We start from the raw sequence: 26,289 nt of genomic DNA on the forward strand, positions 1-26,289 counted from the left end.
CAGCAGCTGTAAACCATTTCAGCACCACTGAAATCAGCCCAGTTGCAGCAGCTGAGGATCTGGCCCACGAGCTCTCGCCCGACTGGCACCTGATCTAGGTCTCGTGACGCAGTGCTACCGTATCTGAATACGGACAGGGCCCCACTGTGGTAACACCAGCTCTGTGCAAGCTTGTACAAAGGCAATGGCTAAGAACGGGACACAGCACTAACCCAAACACAGGGCGAGGTAAATTCAGACCTGGGGGGGGGGAACTTGTATCCCCCCCTCCCAGGGGGACATATTTGGTGGCAAGGTCCCCTCTGAGAGGATCCTCCAAGGATGGGCACTATTGGCCTGTGTGCAGAGCTGGGGAATGCCCGGCAAGGGATGGGGAGGAAGGAACAAGGAGAGCCCCAGAAACACTAAAGAGATAGCGCAGGAGCACAGACAGTGAGGACGGCGGAGAAGTGACTGAGGCAGGACTGAATGCCTGGGGAACAGCCTGCGCAGAATTGTTAATAATTACCCCAAGCTCTTATCTAGCACTTTTCTTCAGTAGATCTAAAAGTGCTTCACCCAAGGAGGCTGGGATCTTTGTCCCATTTTACAGATGGGGAAACTGAGGCACAGGGAGGTGACGAGACTTGCCCGAGGTCACCCAACAGGCCAGTGGCAGAATAGACCTGAGGTGGCCAGTTCAGTGCTTCATCCACTAGACCACACTGCTTAGTTAAGCAGGCATCAAAAGTAGTGGAGGTCTCTGGGGACACTGCCTGCCTGGCAATAGGGGTGGAGGTTGAGCTTTAATCTCACACCCTTCCAGAATCACTTCCCCATGCAGCCCACCCATTAGAGGAAGGGGCCTACAGCATCATTGCCTTAGCACCAGTGGGAGGAGTCCCTTACTGACACACTTACATTACAGTCCATGTGTCAGTGACCTCATGCTGTGTCCTGTGGGTGCACATACAGCGAGTGGCAAAGCCAGTGGCACCATCCGCCCTCCCCCAGAGGCGCCCTCCGTCCAACACGGTGAGCATGCCCAATGCAGGATCCACTGGTGGAGGGTGCCACCGCCCTGCATCACTTTGCCCCATGGTTGGTGAAGGGATTCTGAATCCTTGCAGATGAAAAGCTGGAGTGCTGGTAACAATAACGTTGTTCAGCTCTCTGACGTGGCTTAAAACAGTCACGCTGTATAAGGTTTATTTTTACCCCCTCAATTATTCTTCCGCGGTTTCCCTGGCTTTACAGACCCCACATTAACTGCTGTGCAGAGGCAACACTACTGCAGAAGTCTGAGCGATGGAGCAGGCTAACCCACACAGACAAATGCAGAGTGGAATAAGGTGCAAATTTTTAACCATGAGGGTAATTAACTACTGGAACAACTTACCAAGGGCTGTGGTAGAGTCTCCCTCACTGGCCATTTTAAAATCAGAGTGGATGCTTTTGCTAATAGATATGCTGTAGTTCAAACAGGAATTAATGTAGGGAAGTTCTATGGCCTGTATTATACAGGAGTTAAAACTAGATGATCACAATAGTCCTTTCTGGCCTTGGAATCTATGAAACCAGACTCCTCAACATGACCTGGCTGTCAGGTTCCTCCGTTTCCTCCACTGCGGAGAGAAGGGTGAGGTTGTAAATTCTGGTTAAACCATCTTTTCCATTTTAGGAGCTACATGCAGAAGACAACATCAGGTTCTGCCAGAAGGATGACAACGAACAAACATCCTTCAGCGAGCACAACCCGCGGCAGGATCCCAAAGGGGGCTTCCGCAGCTCCTTCCGCAAGCTCTTCAAAAAGAAATGAGCAGTCCAGCAGGAGGTGGGCAGTGATCTAACTGCTACAGCTCTTCCCCTGAGCCCTGAGATTGCAGACAGAAAACAATCCAAGGCTGCAACTTCCAGGTCCATGGCCAACACAATAGAAAAGAGGGGGGACTCACAACAGCATCTTGCTCTCCCTAAAACAGCGGAAGGGTGCACGGTAGATCGAAACGGAGATTGTTAGGGGTGGGGCAAATTGATTTGGTGACAATAGGAACCCACTGAGCCTTCACCCAAAACCTAACTCAGCTTTCTAGCAACTCCCACTCTCAAATCATTTTTCTTTGCCCTGCCACGTTCCTTTGAGGCCCCAGAGTGGAAGTGCACGTGGGAGAGGCTGCACTTGTAGGTTTTCAGCCTGACTGGAAGCGGGAAGAACTTGGCTGAACAGGATTCCCAGCTTGATATTGCAGGGCTGAGAGGTTCTGATCAGCTATGAGCTTCGGATGGACCCTTGCTTTTTGAACGTCACCATCCCTGGCGGCTCTGCTGTAACTTTCATTTTGCATGATTCCCTCTGATCGTTTCAGTGCTGTAGGAACAGTTGCTCTTGCTGCCATGTTCGTATGATATATTTGTATTTTGGCAGCCCTTAGTGATCATGGCCCCATTATGCAAGGCACTTGGTCACATATGCAGTTTACATATCCCCTTTTCTTTTTTATTTTTGTGCTATAGAAAACTCACCCTGGGGTCTACGACTCACTGTGTGTCTGTACAGCACCTGGCACAATGGGGTCGTGATCTTGGCTGAGGCTTCCAATGCTGCTATGGTGAATAATCATGACTGTATGAAAGCTCTGTACCTTCCCTGGCCTATGCAGTATCTTGTGAATTAACCTGGAATCAGTTAGTTCCATGCATCACCAGTTACAAGTGTTTCCTGAGGTGTAAGGACAGTTTTTTTGTTTTTTTTTTCCATAACAAAGCCATGATTTCCCCCCTGCTCACGCCATGGCAAACCCTTAGCCTCAAAAATGAGAGCGACACAAAGTTACCTTAAAAGGAAAAAAAGGAACAGAAGGAAATCTGTGCCCTTCCTAAGTGCTGTACGTACTGAGCCCTGGCAGCAAGAGCAGTTGTTTATGTACGGCTGTAACTCTGGAGGCAGAGTGTTTATGGATTTGTGTTACTCTAGCGCCTCGAATGCCACCTGGGATTGGACCTCGTTGTGCTCGGCCCTGTATCGAGTCAGAGACAGCCCCCGCCCCAACAAGCTTACAAACTAAACAGGAGCAACACAAGGTAAAGGAAAGGTATAGAACGTATGAGTAAAGTGCCCAACCCCCAGAACCATAAGGCTGCATGGATCTCTTGCCGTTTCCCTGGGTACTTACACTGGAGATGAGATTGACTAGTATATCAGAATCCTCCTATCAAAATTATAAATGGGGCCCTGGACCTAAAAGGTGGCCTGGGCTGGCCCGTTCCACTGCCACCTTGGGATTGGGCACCACTGTATGGCTGGTGCGTCTGAATTGTGACAAGGTTGAAATCTGGCTACAGGAAAAGAAAGGATGACCCCTCAGAGAGACAAACCTGTTGAGTTCTTCTCAGCTTTCCCTCTATTAGTAGAATAACAGTTTTTATTTATTTGTAGTGTAATAGCACAAAGGAACCCTCGTCATGGACCAGGACCCAACTGTGCTTGGGGCTGTACAAACACAGAACAAAGACACAGATTGTAAACTGTTGGGGGACACGCCAAGTATGAGAGAAGACTCAGACAGATACAGACAGGAGAACACGAACAGTGCAACAGTCCAGGTCAGCATGATCAGCAGTGCTGTCTGCACACCTGCTGCCTAATGGAATCAAGCTGTTTGTAGACACTGAGGAGGACAATGAGGTCGCTTTGTGGCTGTCTATGGGGAGCTCCTCCCCAGGGCGAGGGGCAGCATGGCAGAAAGCACTGAGGGGCTTGTTTGAAAATGCAGCAAGTGGGCAATGGAGGCTGGCATCATGGGCCGATCGCAGGCGGGAGTTGACATCTCAACAGCAAATGAGAGATGAGAGGTAGGTGGGGATAAGCTTTGGAAGTGAAGACAAGTAGCTTGTGTGTGATACACGAGAGAAGGGGGAGCCTATGAAGGGATGCAAAGGGAGAGGTGTGTGGTTAAAGTGACGGGCTAGGACACTGATCTTCGCAGCAACATTCAGGGTGGTTATGAACGGGACAAGATGACATTAGTCAAGGACAGAGGAAAGGATGTTGCATTAATGAAGATGTGAGATTAGAACTTGGATGAGTTCTAGCTGTGTGGATGGACAGGAAAGGCCGTATCTTAAGAGATGTTGTGCAGCAGGAATCTGCAAGATTTAGACATAGCCTGGGTGTGAGGATTTAGAGAGAGCTCTGAGTTCAAGATGACACCCTATTGCAGGCCTGAATATCAGGCAAGATGGTGGTGTTGTCCACAGTGATTGAGAAAGGAAGTAGGAAAGAGGGTTTTCAGGGGGAAATTAGAAGTTCTGTTTTAGCCAAGTTTAGCTTGAGCTGGTGGCTACACATCTGTGAGATGTCATCAGAGAGACTGGACCAGATTTTAGTTTGGACAGAAGGAGGCAGTCTAAAGGAGAGAGGTAGATCTGAGAGTCATTGGCACAGAGATGATAGTTGGTTGTGTGTTTGGATGGCATTATCCAGCAAAAGCTGTAGAGGGAGAAGAGAAGAGGGCCAAGGACAGAGCCCTTTGGAACACAGGGCCGGATTAATGAGATTGGAGGGCAGGAGCTAATGTTTTTTGGAGGCCTCTCAGTATTAACGAGAGAAAAAAGTACCAGCTTATGACAATCAACAAGTCACATATGATACTGAATAAACATGAAAAGATAATCAGAGATAATGAACTGGTTATATATTTCCTGGATAAACATAAAAACATAAATCATTGAGTCAAATGAAAATGTTGCTCGTTCAAACTGACATCTTGTGAGCTTTACGAGCTGCACATTCAGTTATTGTATCCTCAGATGACACTGTGCACAGTAAATCCCATTCAATTGACATGATAGAAAGAGCATTAAGCTTCACTTCTACTGTAGTTGACCAAAGATTTTTTTTTTTGATGAAGGCAAGCTTAGAGAACAATTGCTCTGCTTCAGTTGGCAATGGCTGCAATCAAATACAGTCGCAACACAATGAAGATAGTCAGCATATAAAAATGTGATGATTCCAGCAGCACTCTTATCTTGCATGTCACATTATCTTATAAATGCTGAAAAACAGAACATTTCAGCAAAAGGACCAGGCTCTAGATCATTCGGGTAAGCGTTGAGCATTGCCTGAGTGCATGTTTGCATCTCTTCTTCACTTCGTACTTGTTCAAGAAAAATAAGGAAGCCAAATTTTGCAGATAGTTCAGCATAACATTCGCTTCTTTTTTAGTTTCCAACTTAGTTTATTGAGGATAACATAAAAACATTTAACCTCATATTTCCTTCTTTCTTGTAGTGTCACTTTCACCGTCTGGAAATTTTTGTTTTACGGTACATTTGTATTCCATAAGACTTATCATCATGTCCCAATTTTTTGCTTGCGTCTCAAAAATGGTCAAAACTGAGACTGTAACCTTGTGACAAACTCTTGCAAGGAAGTCAGCGAATGAACAGCAGCAAGATCCAGATCTGGCTTTTGAAGCTTTACACTCTTGTCAAAGCTTGCTAGTATCACAGTCTATAAGATATTCATAACTGCACTCAGCTCATTTCCTTGTACAACTACTGTGCCTCTCTTCCAGTTTTACTGTTTTCCTTGGCATTGTCTATTGTTTCTTTCAAACAATGTTGAATGCCTTCATAATCTACTACAATTGTTTTACAAGATTCAGCATGACAGGACCATCTTGACTTCAAAATGGTTTTTAGAGCAAAAAGAGTTCTCTGCTCACACTTGATAGCATTGTTGCACAGAAGCTGCCATTTCCTGGGTGATGCTGCATTAAAAAAAAAAAAACTTTCTGAACAAAACTGAAAAAGTTTATGGCTTTCATGCAAGAATCAATGCTGCAAGTTCCAACTAAGTTCACAAAATGAGCTGTGCCTGGCACATACACAGCTAGTGGGCTTAGTTTTTGATCTGACCTTTTGATTTTGAAGATGATCGTACATTCCAGACACGGTAAGAACATAAGAACCGCCACACTGGGTCAGACCACGGGTCCATCTAGCTCAATATCCTCCTGTCTTCCGACAGCGGCCAATGCCAGATGTTACTTGTGTTATCGGATGACTGACCTCTGCAATTTTCAATAGCAATATTGTTTACGTCCAATAAAAATATCACTGTCTGGAGCAGCGAATTGACGGTGTGGCTTTCAATTGGTATAAACCCAATGAAATGCTCACACACAGCACCACGTGAGCAGTATTGTAAAATGACAGATAACAGATTAACATGAGTGATGTCCAGACTTTAATGTATTGCCAAAGAGAAGTGTTTCACCTGTTTGACTTCGCTGACAATGAATTCTAAAACCTTATGTTTCATTACCTCAATGAACTCATCACAGATTGGTTTTGACAGCTAGGATGGGTGAACTTTCCCTATGTTTCCATAGTGTTTCACGTGCTCACTTAGAAATAGGTCAATTTTAGTGATGCTTTAAGAATACCTAGATCATTTCTGTTCTGAGGAGAGTTGGTAACTTCCTCCCTTTCTCTAAATATGAATCATGTTCAGCGAGAAGCTTAACTATCACAATACACCTTAAAACGTCTTCCCAGGAAGCAGTTTGTGCTAGAAGCAACTGTACCATCTCCCTGTCCATCCGATGCTTGCTTTGTGAACATACTAGCCATTGTGATGTTCCACACTGTTTTCTTGAGAACAAAACCTCTCCTCTTGCTTCTTTCCATTGGGAAATGCCTGGGGTCGTCGGATGATTAAAAGAGTTTGCACGTGAAACAGAATAGTGCTCCTGTGGATTTACAATACTTCAACCAATTCCTCTGATAACACTCATTTTACACTGCATTAGTGCACTATACTTCATACATCGGGAGGGGGTCCTACTGCTCACAATCCCCACCCATCTGACAGAGTTCCTTCTGATCCTATCACTCCATGAGTCTTGCTCTTGCAAGTAACAGGAAGGATTGCTGAATGTAAAATTTCAGATTATCATGGGAATCACCATGTTGAAAAGAAAAAGTAGTTTCTCAGGCGCCTGAGAAAAATAATTTAAATTAATTGAAAGAAATAAGAAAGGAGAGAACTCTGCATCTTGCAGCTATTGGAAGTGTGACACTGATGTTTCAGTTTGTGGAAAAGGTCCTGTAATACAAAATGTTGAAACTGCCAAACAGAAATCAAAACACAAAAGCTGTTACAAAAAGTCTAAACATTCCAAGTGTTTTCAAAAGTTTATGGCCCACCCTTGACAGAGTTACTGCAGCAGAACTCACTAAACATTTCATGTGGTCAAGCACCACCACTCTTATCTAAGTGTGGATTGCACAGCAGAAGTGAATAGAACTATTTTCAATGAGTTAAAAATTGCTAAAAGAACTACATTTGTTATCTGATGGCCACTGACTCCTCCAGCAAAGGTTCCATGAAATGCTCCCCGCTTGTTTTAAGGTATTTCCATTGTATTACTGATATTAAATATTGTTTCTTAGATTTTTAACAAAGACTGTCATGGAACGTCCTAAGCATTCGCTACTAATACAGGCAATAGGATTGATGACTTCGAACTAAAATGATCGAACAAGTCAGCACACAGGGAGACAATGTGTGTTAAATATTCTAAATGTGTTTTCCAAAACTGAAAGAGAGCAACAGTGATCTTCTTGCTGCCATGTGTTTAGTTTATGTCAACACAAGATTTGCAATGACCAAATGCAACGTTGCTGTAGAAAACCTAGTTTAAACGTTTACAGCCATTTTAGCATTTGCTCATGGAGAGTTCAATAACTGGCAGAGTTTTGCGAATTTGCTGGGATAGAACACAGTAAAAGTCTATGTTATGTTATGTAGTCACACCTTGGCTGTCCTTGTACCTGCTACTGACTGGCGGTGTGTTAGAACGGGCTTGCAAGTTATTTTCTATCTTTGGGGGAAGATGAAACCCCTAAAGTAATCTGGGATAGTTTTGGAGACGAAGGAGGGAAGAATGAAATTGCTGAATTGTACTGTTTCTTCTTGAGTCAGGCTCTAAAATAATTCGGACAGTAGTGAAGCTCTGGAGTCAAACTCATTCACACTAACCTCATTGTTTGAACTGATGTCCACAAGAAACGAGAATGCAGTATAAATGACAAATTATATGGTTACTTTCTGAACTCCAAACTGAAGAATCTCAATGAAAGTTAATGAAGGAATTGTGTGAAACAGATTTTCTGCTTTTTTAATCACTGAGCTCAAAAGCATTTACGAAACAGTTATGACCTCACTGAAAATGATGTGCACAAGAAACTGTCTGTCTTATCATTGCCAAAAGTTTTCTTTTGAAGAGTTTACAGAAGCTGTTGAAGTCCGCAAAACTGATAGTTATTGACATGGATGAGTTATATGCAAAATTGTGTACAATCAAAGTCATGTCATCTCCTAAATTTCAAGACTGTACAAGTGCTGATGAGAAAAACCTCAAGCTTTTCAAAATGACGAAGCCAAATAGATGTGGAAACAAAGAATTTGAATAAAATTGGTTCTTACATACTTTCCATTTCATGTAGCAATGCATACACTGAAAGGGTAGTTTTGTTAATGAATTCCATCTGACAAGATGAGAGTAATTGACTGGACGTGGATACAGTGAAAACCAAACAACAGAGTTACTGCAGTTTTGAAAATGCTGAGTTCAAAAACAGGTTTCCAGTATTCCTCAACAATAAGATGCTATTAGAGTCTGGCATGCAGGGAAAAAAAAAATACAAGTAGTAGACAATTTAAGGTTCATGCAATACTTTCTATGAAATATTTTTTAATTGAGGGTTTGTCCTCATTTTTAGCTGCAGTAAGAAGGACTTGGCCTCCTTTTTCAGTTCCCTGTGATGTGTAACACCCCAATGGCAATGTCACCGGGACCTGACACCCTTTTGTTTAGAGATTATGTGCCCAGCTGTGTAGGGAGTGCCTTGATGGGGAGGCACCTTTAGCTGCGTGAGTGGGTGGGGGTGTGTGTGTGTGTGGGAAGAACATCACACAGCAGAGGAATATTGACCTAGGATTTTAAACTGCATCAGAGATGTAACACAGTGCCATTACCAAGGGATCTGCTGCTTGTGCCTTTAGGTCTCCTGCATGAACAGGCCTTTCCCCTCCATAGTACTAAGCTGCTCTTACATCTCCTGAGAGCACCAAGGAGCAGGCACTGGCAGAAACTTGGGAAAGGACGGAGCCCCCATAAAATCTCCTGGGTCAAGAGAGGGGGAGGTACTCTCAGAATGGCAAAGCTGACAGATGGGAGCAGCTGAGAGCAACCTGGGAAATGTAGACACTTGTTTCCCTGTAAAATACTTACTGTTTTTAGCTGCTGTTTTAATGAGCTCAGAAATTAACTAGTGGATGGTACGTTTCTGCTCCTGGATCACTTCTTGTCCCGTTTTGCAGTGTCCTTGGAAATGTCACAGATTCCGCCTGGTATCGGCTCCATGTCTGCAAAATGTAAACAAAATGTGTGAAGGGTGCTCAGTCCTTGTCTTGCTCACCGTGCATCCACAGGCTAAGGCCCAGCGCTTGCTTTGAGACAAGTGCGCTCTAGCCTTGTTTCCTTTCTGTAACAAATAAACTTTGCTTTTAAATAACCCTAAGGACTGGAAAGCACTGCTGGTTTTTTGCACTGCCCGCTGGCTATGGGGCACGCTGCCCCAGCCAGAAGCAAACTGACATTAAGAAAGTCAGGAGCAAAAGGGAAGATAAGCCTGCACCCCCAGTCAGAGGGGACGGAGTTGTTGTCTCTTCTTTCTTGGAAAGAAGATGCCTTGATGCAGTCTGGGCACAGGAGAGCCCAGCACCCACAGGGGCAGAGCTATGGTTGCATAAAATTATTCCCCTCCAGCCAAGTGTGTCTCAAACATTCACCCTAAGGGGTTTCCCTTTCAATGTTCCCATTGCACTAGTGATTCAACAGCACCTGATCACCTGCAGGAGGCACCAGAAATGGGGGATCATTTAATTTGGGGCATCAGCACACTGGCTGGCTGGCTGGCTGGCTTTAAGAGAGTCCCATCATCATCTGGCCTTGGGGAACCCAGCAGATAGCGCCTCTTTTGGCCGCTGGCTTTGGTGAGAGTGGCTATAAAGGGGTGTGTGCGAGTCATTAAGTAGTATAGTCCCAGCTAGTATGAAAGATGAGTGTAATTTACAAGCTGAAGGAGTAGCAGGAAAAGGAATTAGCATAAGGCAACATGGCTCCCACAGCAACTAAAAAGCCAGGAATTAGCATAGGGATGGTACATCAATGCATTAGTAGATGGATGGGTTCCACATCACCAAAACCTGAACTGCAAACTCCTTCTCAAATCCCTAACACACCCAGGGCCCGTGATCCTCATTACTAAGGGGTAGCCAAGCACTCAGCTGACTGACATGTCCCACATGATTGAAACATACAAATATTCAAGATTGGGATGGCTGAGTGGATTTGCTATAGGATACCAAGCCACTTACCACTTAAAATCCAAACCAAGTCAATCCAACTGAAAGCATATAACAGCTGTTCTGCATCCTGTATGTCTGGAGGGGCCAGGCCAGCTCTTCAGTGAACAGGAGTTCACATCCCAGCTGGCACCCATGCCGGTGGTTTCACTGGAGAGACAAAAGACTGAGTGAACATGGAGTAGTTCGAGCTACAGGTCAGATTTCACCTAGTGCAGTGCCACTGACTACACTATATGTTTGGTGGAGAGTGGATTTTTAATTATTTGAAAGAAGCTTAAAGAGATTCTGCTTTACTTTCTCCCTCTTCTTTCAGACTTCAGTGACTGTTCAGTACGTTTTAGAAATATTTTTTAAAATGTCTCTCTCTCACTCACGCACACACAGTTCAGAGGAAGTCAGTGTCCCAACACTAACTGGAAGTGACTAGAATTTTGCTCCCATGGGCAAGTGATTACGGAATTGCCCATTATGAGTGAGGTTTGTTTTTTTTGTTTGCTTGGTTTTGAATATTGTTGAGTTTTGGTCTCCCCTCCCACCCCCCTGAATGTTTTTCATGAATTGTTGTTATTCAGCAAGTTCTGATGGGTGTGTGTGGGGGGAGGGCGGGTGTACACTTCCTTCCAAGCATATAGTTCTGGTTGTTAGACAAAGGATATTAGACAGAATTGACCAGTGATCCACTCTTATCTAGTTCAACATCGAGACAGATTTAGGCCCTCTCTCTGAGATTTTATAGGCATCCGTGCATTAAATTTCAACAGAGTGAATTTTATCCCCAAGTTATCAGTTCTTTAAAATAGGAAGTTAAAATGGAAAGGTGCAGAATGAGAGAAACGAAATATAATATCAGTCCTGCAATTGCTGCAGTTGTAAAATATTATAAATGCATTCACTTTGTTTCTCCCACTAAGTGTATTTTGCATGCTTCTCCACTCCTCTGCAAAGTTTCCATCACGGGGCTATCACGTCCTAGTTCTCAAATTACTGAAATGATTACATATAACTCTGCTGAAGACTGACAAATGTCCTTAATATGACGCACAGCATTAATCTTTCACAATCACTGCGTCAAACTAGTGAGATGTTCATCCTATCTTACATATGCAAAAGTATACACTTATGGGATATGTAAGGCATTTTTATTTTTAGAACATATCTTTTTAATGCCGAAAAATAACAGCCACTATTAATTTTCACTTTAAATGCAATCTGAATATCATTGCAGACAAAGCATACAAAGATCACCTACAGACATGGTTAGGTACGCAGGTCATAAGACATGCCAGTTAAAGATTACCGCTTTATTCTTACATTTGGGTTGGACTGACATCGCTTTTTGACATTTAATCATTTTAGCAAATAACCATGCCATTAAACAAAGGCAAACACACATATATACCACAACACACAAACTTATCAAAACTTAAAATTTGTACAATTTACTTTGACAAACAGAAACAGGCTTGTTCTCTAGTAAGAGACCCAAACAAATTTGTCCAAAAGAACCTCTCTGTCCACATAATTTACCTTGTTCTGAAAAAAATTACAGATGTTCTTAATAAAAAGGCACATTTGGCAGCTACTAAAACTGGCATGCATCTGGCACAGGACTTCCCCCCCTGCCCCTTTCAGTCACCTGGTGCATGACATCATGTTTGTGTGTTACGGAGTCAAATGCAATCTTATTCCTTGTTCACTTGATTTTGCAGCAATTGGCTACTTAATGCACTATTTTTCATTAAAGGCAAAAGAGAAATTTGCTCACAGTTGACAGAAAAATGCACTTTAAGGTATTTAAAAAAAAAAGGAAAATAAGGCATGAAATTTACAAACCAAGTTACAAGTGCTTTTAGCTTTTATAAGTGTATGGGGCCACATGTTTCTTTCCTTAGCTAATAGAGCTAAAAGAACTACAGCCCACATATCAAATACTGTTGAAATAGGGTGTTTAAAGAGAAAAATCTAAGAAGCGGCCCATTTTTTTTCTGCAAGACCCTCCCTGTTAGCTGAAAAAGGTATGAATTTTGAGAGGGAAACCAAAGCATGATTTTTACATACCACAGACCAAGTGCACTGATCACAGCAACAAAGTATTAAGGAACATTGTTACGAAGACAGACATTGATTAGCAAGGGGGAGTTTTCCTGGTGGAGTATCTCAATGCACGACTGCTACGAACGTGGAAGGTTGCTTACAAGATTTGCTATGCTAGGATAAGACAATACCAAGAGCAGAAAGAACTGGAATTTCTATTGCCCGGCATTAGCTCTGCTACAGGGACTGCGGCAAAGCCGGTTCATTTAAACAGCCCTAGTGGTACCAAAAAAACACTTCCCTGAATACAGGAAAATAGAACCATCTTTCAAAAGAACACTAAGGGCCTGATCCACAGCCTGCTAAAGTCAATGGAAAGACTCCCATTGATTTCAGTAAATTTTGGATAGAGTCCCAACTGAGTAAAAGTGATACTAGAGTTTACTGGTAAGAAAAGCCTGATTTAAGATTCTGCCTGCATAAAAGCAACAAACTATACAATCGACAATTATGATAAACAAAAGCTCGAGAGAGTAAAGGCATAACTAGATTTGTGTTGGGGGCACAGACCTCTCGTTTCTTTTTTTAAAAACGATGGTTAAACAAGAATTTAGAAACAATTGCTAGAGAGAACAAGCGAAGTGGTTTCTAGTTTATGGGAGCATTCTCAATGATTTCATGGTATTGATTCTGAAGCAAAGACAAAATTCTCTCCAAAGAGAGACTGCAGAATCATGCCTGGGCTGTTGAGTGCCATGACAACAGTAATTCTTTGCCTGACAACCATGTGTTAAAATAACTTTTCCTTGCACTTTATTATAAGTTTAACTTGAAATAAAGTTTCCAGCATCTGAAATACTAACATTTACAAACTACTAATGGAGAACTTTTCTTTTTAACACCCAGTTTTCACTTCTGGGGGAAAAAAAGATTGGATTTCTTTCTCCTACACTGCTGCACTACACTCTAAATCAGAGATACTTTAGGGAGAGACTTCAAACATGCTCAAATATTGCACTTTCATGTCTCATTAATGGACTTCGTTTCTCCTATGCCCCCTCCCCACCCTCCACACAAACACCCAATGGCTGAAAACCAATACTCTGCACCAGTACAGTTCTGACTTGTGAACAGTGTCAGACTTTTAATTTGGGCTCGGCAGTTATACAGAAATCCATTTAGCCAGCTGTTGGCTTAAGATGCTTCATCATTCCTTGCTATTATTCAAGATCATTTTATCAATAATCTGGCAATATGACCAATTAAAATGATGCCATTTTCCCTGCCATTTTTCAGGGATATTTGCTTTACCCCCATAATCAGTAATCAATGCAAACTTGTCCAAATGTGAAATTCTTCCATGTTATTAAAAAAAAAAAAGTTATTTCTTGAAAATACAAATAAAATTTGACAAGTTCTGAGAGGCCAGTGGCTCAGCAGTTGTGTTCAACATTCTCCTCCTAGACACAAGGATTTGAGTTCTGGTACTGGTTTGTCACACTTTGTGGTTCAGGCAGCACGTTGTAGGTGTGCCATACACTGGTAAACAGCGGATGATTGAGCAGTGTTGCTGAGCTCCGAGGGAGTTTAATCTAGCCTTTTACATGATCCTCATCACCAGAGTGTCTAATCAACTTCTATGGATTTTTATCCTCAACCGCACTGTAAAGTAGGGAAGTATTAGCAGTATTTTGCAAATGGGGAACGGAGGTACAGAGAATATTAAATGACTTGTCTTAGTGCACACAGGAAGGCTGGGGCTAGGCCAGGAACTAAATGCAGGTCTGTGCCATATAACTGCAGTACCCTATCCACTAGGCCATTCTACCTATCTAGCCTACTTTGGTAATGACAGGGGCCATGGTTTTGAGTGCAGAGGACAGGCAATAGGGTTCTGAACATCTGACTAATATTGGAGAGCTCCTTGGCTTTCTCCTGGAAAGTCAGCAACTTCTAACACATTGCACCAAGGGTATTCATTACTCTTGGTTAGATTTGAAGAACTGGGAACTTCACTTACATTTCTTATAGGATAGGATTAAATAAAATACATATGTAAGAATGTCCTCCTCTGAAGCCGAGTTTATAAATCTTACTTATAAAGGAAAAAGTTACTTTTTTGTGGAGGAGGGGGCAGAAAAACATGTTTCAAAATAGAAATGTTAAAGATATACACAAATATACAACTGACAAATTCTCAATGTTTGGCTATGACAAAATATGCTGCTTAATGCTGTTGAAATCAAAACACTTTTTGAAATGTAAAGACCAAACTGTAGTATCATGGTGCATATTCCACTACTCTAATGGCATTGTAGAAAGTTACTAAAATAGTAGATTTCCATCATGATTTGCTCTACTGAAACTGTCTCTAACGACACGGTGTTCTGGGTTGCTGAAATGTATTTTGTTTTTATCCAACAGGAAACATGATATAATTTTACTACGACCCATGACTCTTATTAAATAAAGATGAGATACTGCACACTTCACAAAGATTATGGTAGAGGAGATTAATAAAGCTTCTTTTCTTCAATAACTGGCATGCATTACTGTCACAGTATTGGTTAGAATCAGAAGAGTAGTACACAGGTTTAGGGATAATCCATGTCATGATATTTCTGCAGGTAAATGTTCTGTCATGTACACTTCTGACATAGTAAAGAGCTACTGTAAAGATTAATAGTTTTTAAGACAAAGTTTGAAATTCTATAACAAACTACAGACATGTCTGGGAAATTTAAAAACATGTACAGTAATTCGCTTTGAGTAACCCAGCTTTGTCATTCTAACTAAACTTTGTTTCACATGCCAAAACCTCACTTCTCTTTAGACTGTTCTTTATTACTAAAATACATACACTGAACTACGAAAAAACATGTACCACAACATGTGCTTTTATCTCCTTATCAGCATTTTTAACTGGAAAACTGAATTGTACATTTGTCCATGTAATAATTTAACGTATGTCAGCCAAACAAATGTGTATCTTTATTTCAATTAAATTAAAAACAATCTGCAAGCATATTTATGCAACATTCACTATATACACATGATTTATGCAAATGCAAGGCAATTCTACGTATGCTGATTAATCTATGGTTAGTAAAACATGACAATAACTATGGAAGATGGCCAGCAAGTGTTCCGTTTCACAAATGACTGTTTTCATGGCATGATTAAAGAAGAATAGTTACAAGGCATGAAATGGATTATCGGTAAACCTTAAAAAGAATGTGATATAACCTAGCACAGATTAACAGTCTTCTAAACGTAGCAGAATATTTCAGACAATAGTGCTGTTTTTTAAAATTTTGCTGTCATTTTAATGACATAAGACTTTAATCTGCTCCGTTTAAAGAAAGCAATAATTACCCATTATGCTTCCTGGCAATAATTTCTTTTTCAACTGGCACCATAATATTTAATAAAATAATAATAAAGTACCTCTTTGGTGAAGCCTAGGTACCCACACTATTCACTGTAACAATTTGTAAACAGGACCGCAATACAGTGCTATGCCTTAGTTCTAACATGGTTAGGTACCACAGATCTTCCTCACAGTCCTTTTCATGATTTTAGGAGAGTATTTTAAAGCAGGGAGTAAAGTGAAAAGGAAATTAAGAAGGATATAAAGTTCCCTGTTTGAGATTTTTAAAAAAGTGCATAATGTTTTCATTCTAATAACTGTGTTACTGTATAGAACTGATGGATACAAGACTATATTTTCCATTCCCATACTGGACATTAGAGATCATTACACAAAACACGGTCTCCGCTTATTGGCCAGAAAAGTCCCTTGAGTCAGTTTTCTGGTACAATCAGTTGTCCAATTACTTTAGAACAGCATCCTGCACACTACAATAGGAACAGTGAGTTTATCAATTGATCACGTCTGCTTCTGCAATTCAGTTTCTGTACACTGCATTCCCAACCTAGCATAGTTTTTAATGCATGGAGTATTCATCCAAACTCCTTAGCGCTAGCAGGTTCAGCGCATCCATTGCCAGCAACAGACGTAGTGCCAAGAAAATGCAACTCCCAGCACAAGGTACAATTCAGGAGGAGTGGGCGTTCTCCAGCAAGGGTGGTCCGTCTCGGTGCATCGATGGATGGGTGTGCTCCCGTTTGTAAGTTTTTGGAGGAAGCTTTGGGATATGTTGAGAAGTGCTTTGTCGTGGAGGGACAGGTGGCCCCTCAACAGAATGGAGGTCCACGTCCTGTGGTATCAAAGAAGGGGATGGCAGATGCCTCCGTGCTACATGTGGAGAAGGTGTCTGAGGGGGTGGGGGAGTAAATGGAGAGGGACTGTTTGGAAAAAAGGTATTGCCAAGTTCACTTTTTCTACCTAAGGGCGGTGGCTGGAGATGTAGTGGTGAACTAGAGAAAACATCAGGAGTTCGCACAGGTTCTCGTGGTGGTAATACAGGAGGGCTTTCAGGAGGATCAGATATGGAGGTCCGCTCTGGCACGGAGTATCTTGGTGAATAGACTTTTGATGTTGGTTGTCGAGGAGGAATTGCTGGTGGACTGTCCAGATGTGCAGAAGTAATCTGAAGTATACAAACATTTAATTTAAGGGTTATCATCTGTATTATGATAGCCTCAACACCTCAATCACCATCAGGGCCCTGGTTGTGCTACATGTTACATGAATACGTTCAAAGACTAAGCCCCTGCCTCAAAACACTAGACACAGCCAACAAGTGTTAAACAATTGGAGGGGGCAGGGGAGAGAGGACCCAGGCTGAGAGAGAATGAAGATACATGGCGGTGGGGGAAAGGGAAGGAAGTACTAGAGGCTGCAGGAGGCACAGTGGTCTGTGCTGCACAGTTTCTAAGCTAATACCAGCTCAGCTGGGGCACCTCTTGTAGCAAGAGGCCCAGGAATGAGTAAAATGCAAAGGCATGTACCCTCTAGAGAATGAGAGGGAAGAGAGGCAGATACTGTTTAACAGGAAAGGGAATGAATGATGTTTTGTCCTGAAGAAAGAATAAAGTGTGGGATCTTCAAAATTACCTAAGTGACTCAGTTGTATGCGTCTCACTGACAGCCAACCAAACTCTAGCATACTGTATGCCATTGCCAGCTAAGGGCATTATAGAATACGGTATGACCACAATCAGAAAGGTTAAGGCACAAAATAGATTACATCTAGCAAGGGACAGAAAAGGCAATGAGAAGAGGTTCTTTAAAAACATCAGGGGCGAAAGAAAAAGAAAAAGGAAAGCACAGGTCCTCTGCTTAGCAGGAGAGGAGAACTAATAACTGATGGTATCAAGAAAGTTGAGGTGTTTTATGGTTATTTTGCTTCAGTCATCCCTAAAACGGTTAATGGTGACCAGATACTCAACACAATTAATATTGACAACAAGAGGGAAGGAATGCAAGTCAAAAGGGGGAAAGAACAGGTTAAGTACTCTCCCGAGGGAATCTGTTTCCTGGCAGTTAGGAAGTTTTTCCTAATGTCCAACCCAAACCCCGTTCGCTGCAATTTAAATCCATTGCTTCTTGTCCTGTCCTTAGTGGTTAAGGAGAACAATTTATCACCCTCCTTGTTGTCACAATCTTTTATGTACTTGAAGACTATCATTTCCCTCTCCTTTCTCATCTCCAGACAAAACAAGCCAAATTTTTTCAATCTTTCCTTGTAGGTCATGTTTTCTAGACCTTTAATCATTTTTGTTGCTCTTATGTGGACAAAATCGTGACAGTCCAGAGCTTTCCTGAAGTGTGGTGCCCAGGACTGGACACAATATTCTACATGAGGCCTTGTCAGTGCCGAATAAAGAGGAAGAATTACTTCTCATGTTTTGCTTACAATATTCCTAATGCATCCCAGAATGTTTGCTTTTTTTGCAACAGTGTTACACAGTTGACCCATATTTAGTTTGTGATCTACTATAACACCCAGATCCTTTTCTGCAGTACTCCTTCCTAGGCAGTCATTTCCCATTTTGTATTTGTCCAACTGATTATTTCTTCGTAAGCGTAGTACTTTGCATTCATCCATATTGAATTTCATTCTATTTAATTCAGACCATTTTTCCAGTTTATCAAGATCCTTTTGAATTTTAATCCTGTCCTCCAAAGGACTTGCAACTCATCCCAGCTTGGTATCGTCCACAAACTTTATGAGTGTACTCTCTATGCTACCATCCAAATCATGAATCATTTATGAAGATACTGACTAGAACTGGACCCAAGACAGATCCCTGTCGGACCTCACCTGATATGCCCTTTCAGCATGATTATGAACCATTAATAACCACTCTGAATAGTTTTCCAGCCAGTTGCGCACCCACCTTATCGTAGGTCCGCCTAGGCTATATTTCCTCTAGTTTGTTTATGAAAAGGTCATGTGAGACAGCATCAAACGCCTTACTAAAGTCGAGATATAGCCCATCTACTGCTTCCCCCAACCACAAGGGTTGTTACCCTATCAAAGAAGGATATTAGGTTGTTGTTTTTGAAAAGTTCAGGTTGACTGTTACTTATTACCTCATTTTCTTCTAGTGCTTACAAATAGAATGTTTGATTATCTGCTCCACTATATTTCTGAGTACTGAAGTTAAGCTGACAGGTCTTACCTGGGGTATCCTTATTTCCCTTTTTATAGATAGGTACTATATTTTGCCCTTTTTCAGTCCTCAGGTATCTCTCCCATCCTTGATGAGTTCTCAAAGTTAATCTCTAATGGCTCAGAGATCTCTTCAGCCAGTTCCTTAAGTATTCTAGGATGTATTTCATCAGGCCCCACTGACTTGAAGACATCTAACTTGTCTAAGTAATTTTTAATTTGTTCTTTTCCTATTTTAACCTCAGATCCCACCTCATTTACACCGGTGTTCACTATGTTAGTCATCTGATCATGGCTAACTTTTTTGGTGAAAACTGAAACAAAAAAGGCATTTAACACTTAGGCCATTGCTACGTTTTTCATTATTGTCTTTCACTCCTCATTTAGTAATGGGCCTACACTGACTTTGGTCTTCCTCTTGCTTCCCACACATTTGTAAAATGTTTCTTGTTACCATTTATATCCCTAGATAGTTTAATCTAATTTTGCGCCTTGGCCTTTGTAATTTTGTCTTTACACACACTTGTGTTTTTTCACATTCATCCTTTGTAATTTGACCTAGTTTCTACTTCTTGTAGGACTCTTTAGACTTTCAGATCGTTGAAGATCTCTTGGTTAGCCAGGATGATTTCTTACCACACTTCCTATCTTTCCTGTGCATTGGGATAGTTCGCTCTTGTGCCCTTAATGATCTCTTTAAAAACCAGTCAACACCCCTGATCTCTTTTTTCCCCGCTGACTTGTTTCCCACAGGGTCTTACCTACCAATTGTCTGAGTTTGCTAAAGTCTGCCTTCTTGAAGTCCACTGTGTTTATTCTGCTCTTGTCCCTCCCACCATTCCTTAGAATCATAAATGATATAATTTCATGATCACTTTCACCCAAGCTGCTTTTCATCGTCAGATTCTCAACTAGTTCCTCTGTTTGTCAGAATCAAATCTAGAACAGCTTCTCCCCTAGTCACTTTCTCCACCTTCTGTAATAAAAAGTTGTGTCCAATGCATCTAAGAACTTTTTGGATAATCTGTTCCCTACGGTATTATCTTCCCAACAGATGTCTGGGTAGTTGAAGCTCCCTATCACCACCAAGTCCTGTGTTTTGGATGATTTTGTTAGTTTTTTAAAAAAAGTCTCATCTATCTCTTCTTCCTGGTTAGGTTACATGTAAGGTTTACTTGGTCATGCCTCAGCACAAAAGGCTGGACTGGATGATTTCTCGAGGTTCATTCCAGCCCTATATTTTTATGATTCTATGATCCTATGCCACTGACAGCCAACGGGACTACAGAATATTGTATGCTGCCAACAGCCAAGAGGACAGTACAATATCGGTCACCACTGAAAGCCAATGGGACTTGGGCTCTTATATCACTTCAGTGGTTTTGATAATTTCACCCTAATTTTCTAAGGCCCTGAATAATCTCACACTTAAGTCAAAAGACCTTTGTCAATGCCTCCAACAAGTGCAGGATCAGGTCCCAAATGAAGACCAATGGCCAGACAAGCATATACAGTAAGAGGAAAGAGGAGAGATCGAGTATGAAGGCAAGCAAGAAATAGCAACCGGCAGAGGAAACATTACACAAGATGTCATTAGGTTAGTACGTTTTATTTCATCTTTTAGGGAAGATTGTAGGGTTTAAGACTTCTCACATTGCTGCTATTTTTTAGCACTTTACTTCCCATATCCTCCTTTTGGACTATCTTCCTGGACAAGGAGGTTTACATGAAACCTCAAGTGATCCCAGCCAATGCCAGGATAGGAGTAAAGAAGCTCAGGGCAGGAGAATAAGAAACATTGCTAACCCTAAATTTAGACCGTTTTGCTACTATTGTAATTAGTTTTAAGCCTGGGGCAGATGAGAAAATGTTGCACAGAGCTGTCACTGTGCAGGTGTGAGGCATATGGCTCCTTATTCTTACCCATTTAATTGAACTAACAAGGTATGACTCTTTAAAAGTTATTTTCTCCTTTACCCTAACCCTCACTTTTCAAGCATTGGCTTATGTGTGAGGTCTGATTTGGGCATTTCACCTGAATGCAATAGGTATTGGGCCCACACATTTCTCACCTTTGATGGTGATGATTCTGCTGGGGCAGACTCTGGTCGTCTCCGTGGAGGAACAGGAGGAGGACCAGAAGTTTCATCAGAGATTTTGGTAAAGCTTATGGACGACACAGATGCAGATCCTGATGGATATTTAAAAAACAAAAACCTTCAACATGATGTACTTTATCTGCCCTTTACTCATCTGATTGCCTTTAATGACCACTTAATTAGCAACAATTTGCTTTTACTGAAATACAAATGCAAGGGAGATAATTCAGCACACCATCATCATGTCTTTGTCTTGCTCATAAAAGAACAGCTGTAAAGTATGGAGATACTTTAGTTTCACACAAGGAAGCTACCTATGAAATATATATTTTATGGGACGCAGCGTGACCCAGTGGACAGGACGACCCAGCAGATAGGGCACTGGAACAGAGCTGAGGAGATCTGGGTTCTATTCCCAGCTCTGACATTGGCCCGCTGAATGGCTTTTGCTGTGGGCAAGTCACTTCACCTCCCTGTGCTCCTGGTATATTAATCTGAAAATGGGGCTGGTGATATTTATCTCCTTTGTAAAGCATTCTGAGGTATACTGATGAGAACTGCTCTAAAACTAGGTATTAATTATTATTATTATTATTGTAAGTGCACTACAGAATGAGTAGCCCTCTTTACCTGGTAGCGAATGAAGTGAGAGGGGGAAACTGATGTATTTGTATGTCTAGGAATAACTGATGGATTTGGTGGAGGGGGGAATTGTGTGCAATTATTCTTCAATTTCATGCAAACTTTGTGTTTTTTAACTCTACATTTTTCTTGAGAACATTTAGGCAGGTCTGGAGGCATAATACTTCTAAGCTCTTATCTAGTGCAGTGGTTCTCAACCTTTCCAGACTACTGTACCCTTTTCAGGAGTCTGATTTGTCTTGCATATACCCCAAATTTCACCTCCAGTTAAATATGACTTGCTTACAAAATCAAACATAAAAATACAAATGTGTCACAGCAAATTATTACTGAAAAATTATTTACTTTTTCATCCTGTATGAAATTTTAGTTTGCTTTGACTTTGCTAGTGCTTTTTATGTAGCCTGTTATAAAACTAGGCAAATATCTAGATGAGTTGATGTACCTCCTGGAAGACCTCAGTGGTACACGTATCCCTGGTTGAGAACCACTGACCTAGTGCTTTTCATCAGCAGATCTCAAAGTGCTTTACAATGAAGGTCAGTATCATTATACCCATTTTGCGTGTATAGGGAAACTGAGGCATAGGGAGGTGAAGCGACTTGCCCAAGGTCACCCCAGCAAATCTGTGGCCGAGCTGGGAATAGAAATCAGATCTTCCAAGTCCCAGTCCAGTGCTCTATCCACTACAACGCCTCCCTATGAAATAGGCAGAAGAGGTAAATTAATTTTTATCTTCATTGTTCAACAACAGACTACCAGTCAGCCTGTGTACCAATTGCAAAACCCTGACGCTGAATTCACCACAAACTTTCCATCTTGGCCATAATTTTTTTAAATGGAAGTTTAGATTCTGGAGCACAATTCTGCATCAAGGAGTGGTTTGACAGCAAATTCTATTGCTGCAGCATCATGGAATACGTGGGACCCTGGACATGTCCCTTTCCACATTCTGCTCTGGCAGAATCTGGAAGGGAACATAGACTCAGACTCTAGGACTGGAAGGGACCTCGAGAGGTCATCGAGTCCAGTCCCCTGCCCTCATGGCAGGACCAAATACTGTCTAGATCATCCCTAATAGACATTTATCTAACCTACTCTTAAATATCTCCAGAGATGGAGATTCCACAACTTCCCTAGGCAATCTATTCCAGTGTTTAACTACCCTGACAGTTAGGAACTTTTTCCTAATGTCCAACCTAAATCTCCCTTGCTGCAGTTTAAGCCCATTGCTTCTTGTTCTATCATTGGAGGCTAAGGTGAACAAGTTTTCTCCCTCTTCCTGATGACACCCTTTTAGATACCTGAAAACTGCTATCATGTCCCCTTCTCAGTCTTCTCTTTTCCAAACTAAACAAACCCAATTCCTTCAGCCTTCCTTCATAGGTCATGTTCTCAAGACCTTTAATCATTCTTGTTGCTCTTCTCTGGACCCTCTCCAATTTCTCCACATCTTTCTTGAAATGCGGTGCCCAGAACTGGGCACAATACTCCAGTTGAGGCCTAACCAGTGCAGAGTAAAGCGGAAGAATGACTTCTCGTGTCTTGTTTACAACACACCTGTTAATGCATCCCAGAATCACGTTTGCTTTTTTTGCAACAGTATCACACTGTTGACTCATATTAAGCTTGTGGCCTACTATGACCCCTAGATCTCTTTCTGCCATACTCCTTCCTAGACAGTCTCTTCCCATTCTGTATGTGTGAAACTGATTGTTCCTTCCTAAGTGGAGCACTTTGCATTTATCTTTATTGAACTTCATCCTGTTTACCTCAGACCATTTCTCCAATTTGTCCAGATCATTTTGAATTTTGACCCTGTCCTCCAAAGCAGTTGCAATCCCTCCCAGTTTGGTATCGTCCGCAAACTTAATAAGCGTACTTTCTATGCCAACATCTAAATCGTTGATGAAGATATTGAACAGAACCGGTCCCAAAACAGACCCCTGCGGAACCCCACTTGTTATACCTTTCCAGCAGGATTGGGAGCCATTAATAACTACTCTCTGAGTACGGTTATCCAGCCAGTTATGCACCCACCTTATAGTAGCCCCATCTAAATTGTACTTTCCTAGTTTATCTATAAGAATATCATGCGAGACCGAATCAAATGCCTTACTAAAGTCTAGGCATATCACATCCACCGCTTCTCCCTTATCCACAAGGCTCGTTATCCTATCAAAGAATGCTATCAGATTAGTTTGACACGATTTGTTCTTTACAAATCCATGCTGGCTATTCCCTATCACCTTACCATCATGGAATGATGTGCAAGCGAGATTCCTAACCTAGCCCATCTCTCACTTGACAATAAACTTAAAGATAATCGTAATCTAAGTAAAAATGCACTGAAACCCTCTGCCATTGTGCAAGGAGGCAAGAACATCTGCAGATAGATCATTTTGCTCCTTCAAATTTATTATATCAGTTTACATCATAAAATAGGACAAACATCTGTGACTGTCTTAATTATTTAAATGCATTCCTAGCTTTAGCACCTACTTGAATGAAAAGGACTTGAAGGATCTGAATCAAAGACGCTGCAGACATCTGTAGTACTGGAAGTAGCAGAGGCAGGGGGTGGTGTCAATGGCGTTCGTGGAGAATTTGGTGCAGATGCTGTACTTTCTGACTCACTCTCAGGGATGCGACTGTAACTAATTTTTCTTGGCTCCTGTTGCAGCGGTGTAGGGTGTCTCATGGTACCTGGCCTTGGGTTTGATGGACGAACACCCGGAGATTTGAGGGAATAGTTGTATTTTTTTGGCTGCAGTGATACCAAATATCAATATTGTGCAGTTAAAAACCTTGCAGTGAATTGAAAGTATACATTTTAAAAATCAAATTACCTTCATCTCCATCACAAAATCAGTTAAATGCAGCTTCATCATTATGCATATAAATTCTAAAACAATCTCTGCTGCATTGTGGGAAACATTTTTGAAGTTATTAAGAAAAAAAATAAAATCTGAATACTAACAAATCTTGGTGGAGGCTTGGAATTTCGCGGCTCTATTTCTAATGACTTGTTGAACAGATAATCTGTGAATTCTTTCTCCATGCTATTTCCCATTGGATTCAAATTTTCAAAAAACCTCTGAAACACAGGAAGTTTAGGAAGATTACATCGTATAAGTTACTTTCATGGGGCAGATTCTACATACTTTATGATACAAGTAGTCCCAGTGGTTTCAAACGCACTATGTAAGTACTATTCAGCAAAGGTGAACTACATGAAATTTAACTTAAAAAAAAAAAATCAGTAAAAATATCCAACGTAACTGACAATCATTTCAGAATTTCCATTACTCTGACAAACCAGGGGCAAGATCTTGCAAACTGCCAGCACACAGAAATCCACTGACTTGGGAGGACATCAGTAAAACCCACATGCGTTACCTCACCTCTCCGTAGGACTTCACTACAATGAGGAAAACATGGTGTTTTAAGGCAGGTATGTAAGAAATGAATTACAAACAGGGTTGAAAGTGCCAATTTATATACAAGATTTTTTTTCTTTTTAGGATTTGTAGTAACTTCAATATAGAAAGGAGAAGTCATATTTTAATACAGCAGAAAAGAACACTACCTAAATTCTGCTTCTGTCAAGACAGCAACATGCAGGATTTTCACTCACGGATCATGGAAAATGACATAGCTCTTGCAGAGAGCTTTGCTGACCTCTGCCAAGAACAAACAGGCCAGAAAATTCAGTAGGCTAAGGTACTGGGAGTCAGTGTATCATGCTGGTCAGCAGATGAGGAGCCTCATGTACTGCCTGCTACTACAGGTGTCCTATGGTGTGAAAAAACCTATGAGCAAGGGACATCCTGCACTGTGTCATACAAAGCTTGAGACCCAGGAGCAAACAGCCTGCTCTACAGATTCCTTTGATTTTCTCTATTAAAATTATTTCTGAAATAATCACCACAAAGAAGCTCTCAATATTTCAGCATAAGAAAATGCAACTCACTCGGATATCAGGTTCTATTCGTAAGCAGTATGGCTGATTTTGGTACTGCTGGATCTCCCCTGTTATTTCAGCTACTTTCCTTCTCTTGCTAAAGTTTATAAGTTCTTTTCCATGTCGCTTTAGAAATTCAGGGTTGCCTTCTTCTGTTTTCAAGATGTTAGTCAAATAAATTCCTAAAATAGTGAAGAGAATAAGAACATTCAGATACTACAGTACAAAACTATGAGGAAATAAAGAATACAGCTGGAATATGAAGCCCTTTTAAAGAATTAAACTTGTGTATTGTAATTACTCAGGCCTGATCTATACTAAAAAAATTAGGTTGGCATAACTACATCGCACAGGAGTATGAAAAATCCACACCCTCGAATGGCATAGCTAAGCTGACTGAAGTCCGTGTGTAGCCATCAGTAGGTCAACGGAAGAATTAGTCTGTCAACCTAGCTACCACCTCTCGGGCAGGTGGATTACCTATGCTGATGGGAGAACCCCTCCCGTTGGTGTAGGCAGTATCTACAATGAAATGCTACAGTGGCACAG

The 26,289-nt window shown here is 41.5% G+C and overlaps 2 protein-coding genes across 3 annotated transcripts in view; one reads left to right on the forward strand and one right to left on the reverse strand.

Annotated features, from left to right (window-relative positions):
• Positions 1–2,209, forward strand: part of ARHGEF33 (Rho guanine nucleotide exchange factor 33) — a 35,769-nt gene extending 33,560 nt beyond the window's left edge. The window contains exon 15 of the mRNA XM_050951564.1: positions 1,661–2,209. Coding sequence (XP_050807521.1) covers positions 1,661–1,798 — 138 coding nt within the window. The 3' untranslated portion in view covers positions 1,799–2,209. The remainder of the gene's footprint in view (positions 1–1,660) is intronic.
• Positions 2,210–15,423: 13,214 nt separating this feature from the next.
• SOS1 (SOS Ras/Rac guanine nucleotide exchange factor 1) overlaps positions 15,424–26,289 on the reverse strand; it is an 86,343-nt gene continuing 75,477 nt past the window's right edge. The window contains exons 18-22 of one of the 2 annotated variants that reach the window (XM_050951560.1): positions 25,750–25,922; positions 24,757–24,873; positions 24,279–24,543; positions 21,108–21,226; positions 15,424–17,007 (exon numbers count right to left, since the gene is read on the reverse strand). In XM_050951560.1, the coding sequence (XP_050807517.1) occupies positions 16,513–17,007; positions 21,108–21,226; positions 24,279–24,543; positions 24,757–24,873; positions 25,750–25,922 (1,169 nt within the window). In that variant the 3' untranslated portion in view covers positions 15,424–16,512. The remainder of the gene's footprint in view (positions 17,008–21,107; positions 21,227–24,278; positions 24,544–24,756; positions 24,874–25,749; positions 25,923–26,289) is intronic. The other variant, XM_050951561.1, reaches the window with a different exon arrangement.

This window comes from Gopherus flavomarginatus, chromosome 4 (genome assembly GCF_025201925.1).
Source record: "Gopherus flavomarginatus isolate rGopFla2 chromosome 4, rGopFla2.mat.asm, whole genome shotgun sequence".
NCBI lineage: Eukaryota > Metazoa > Chordata > Testudines > Testudinidae > Gopherus > Gopherus flavomarginatus.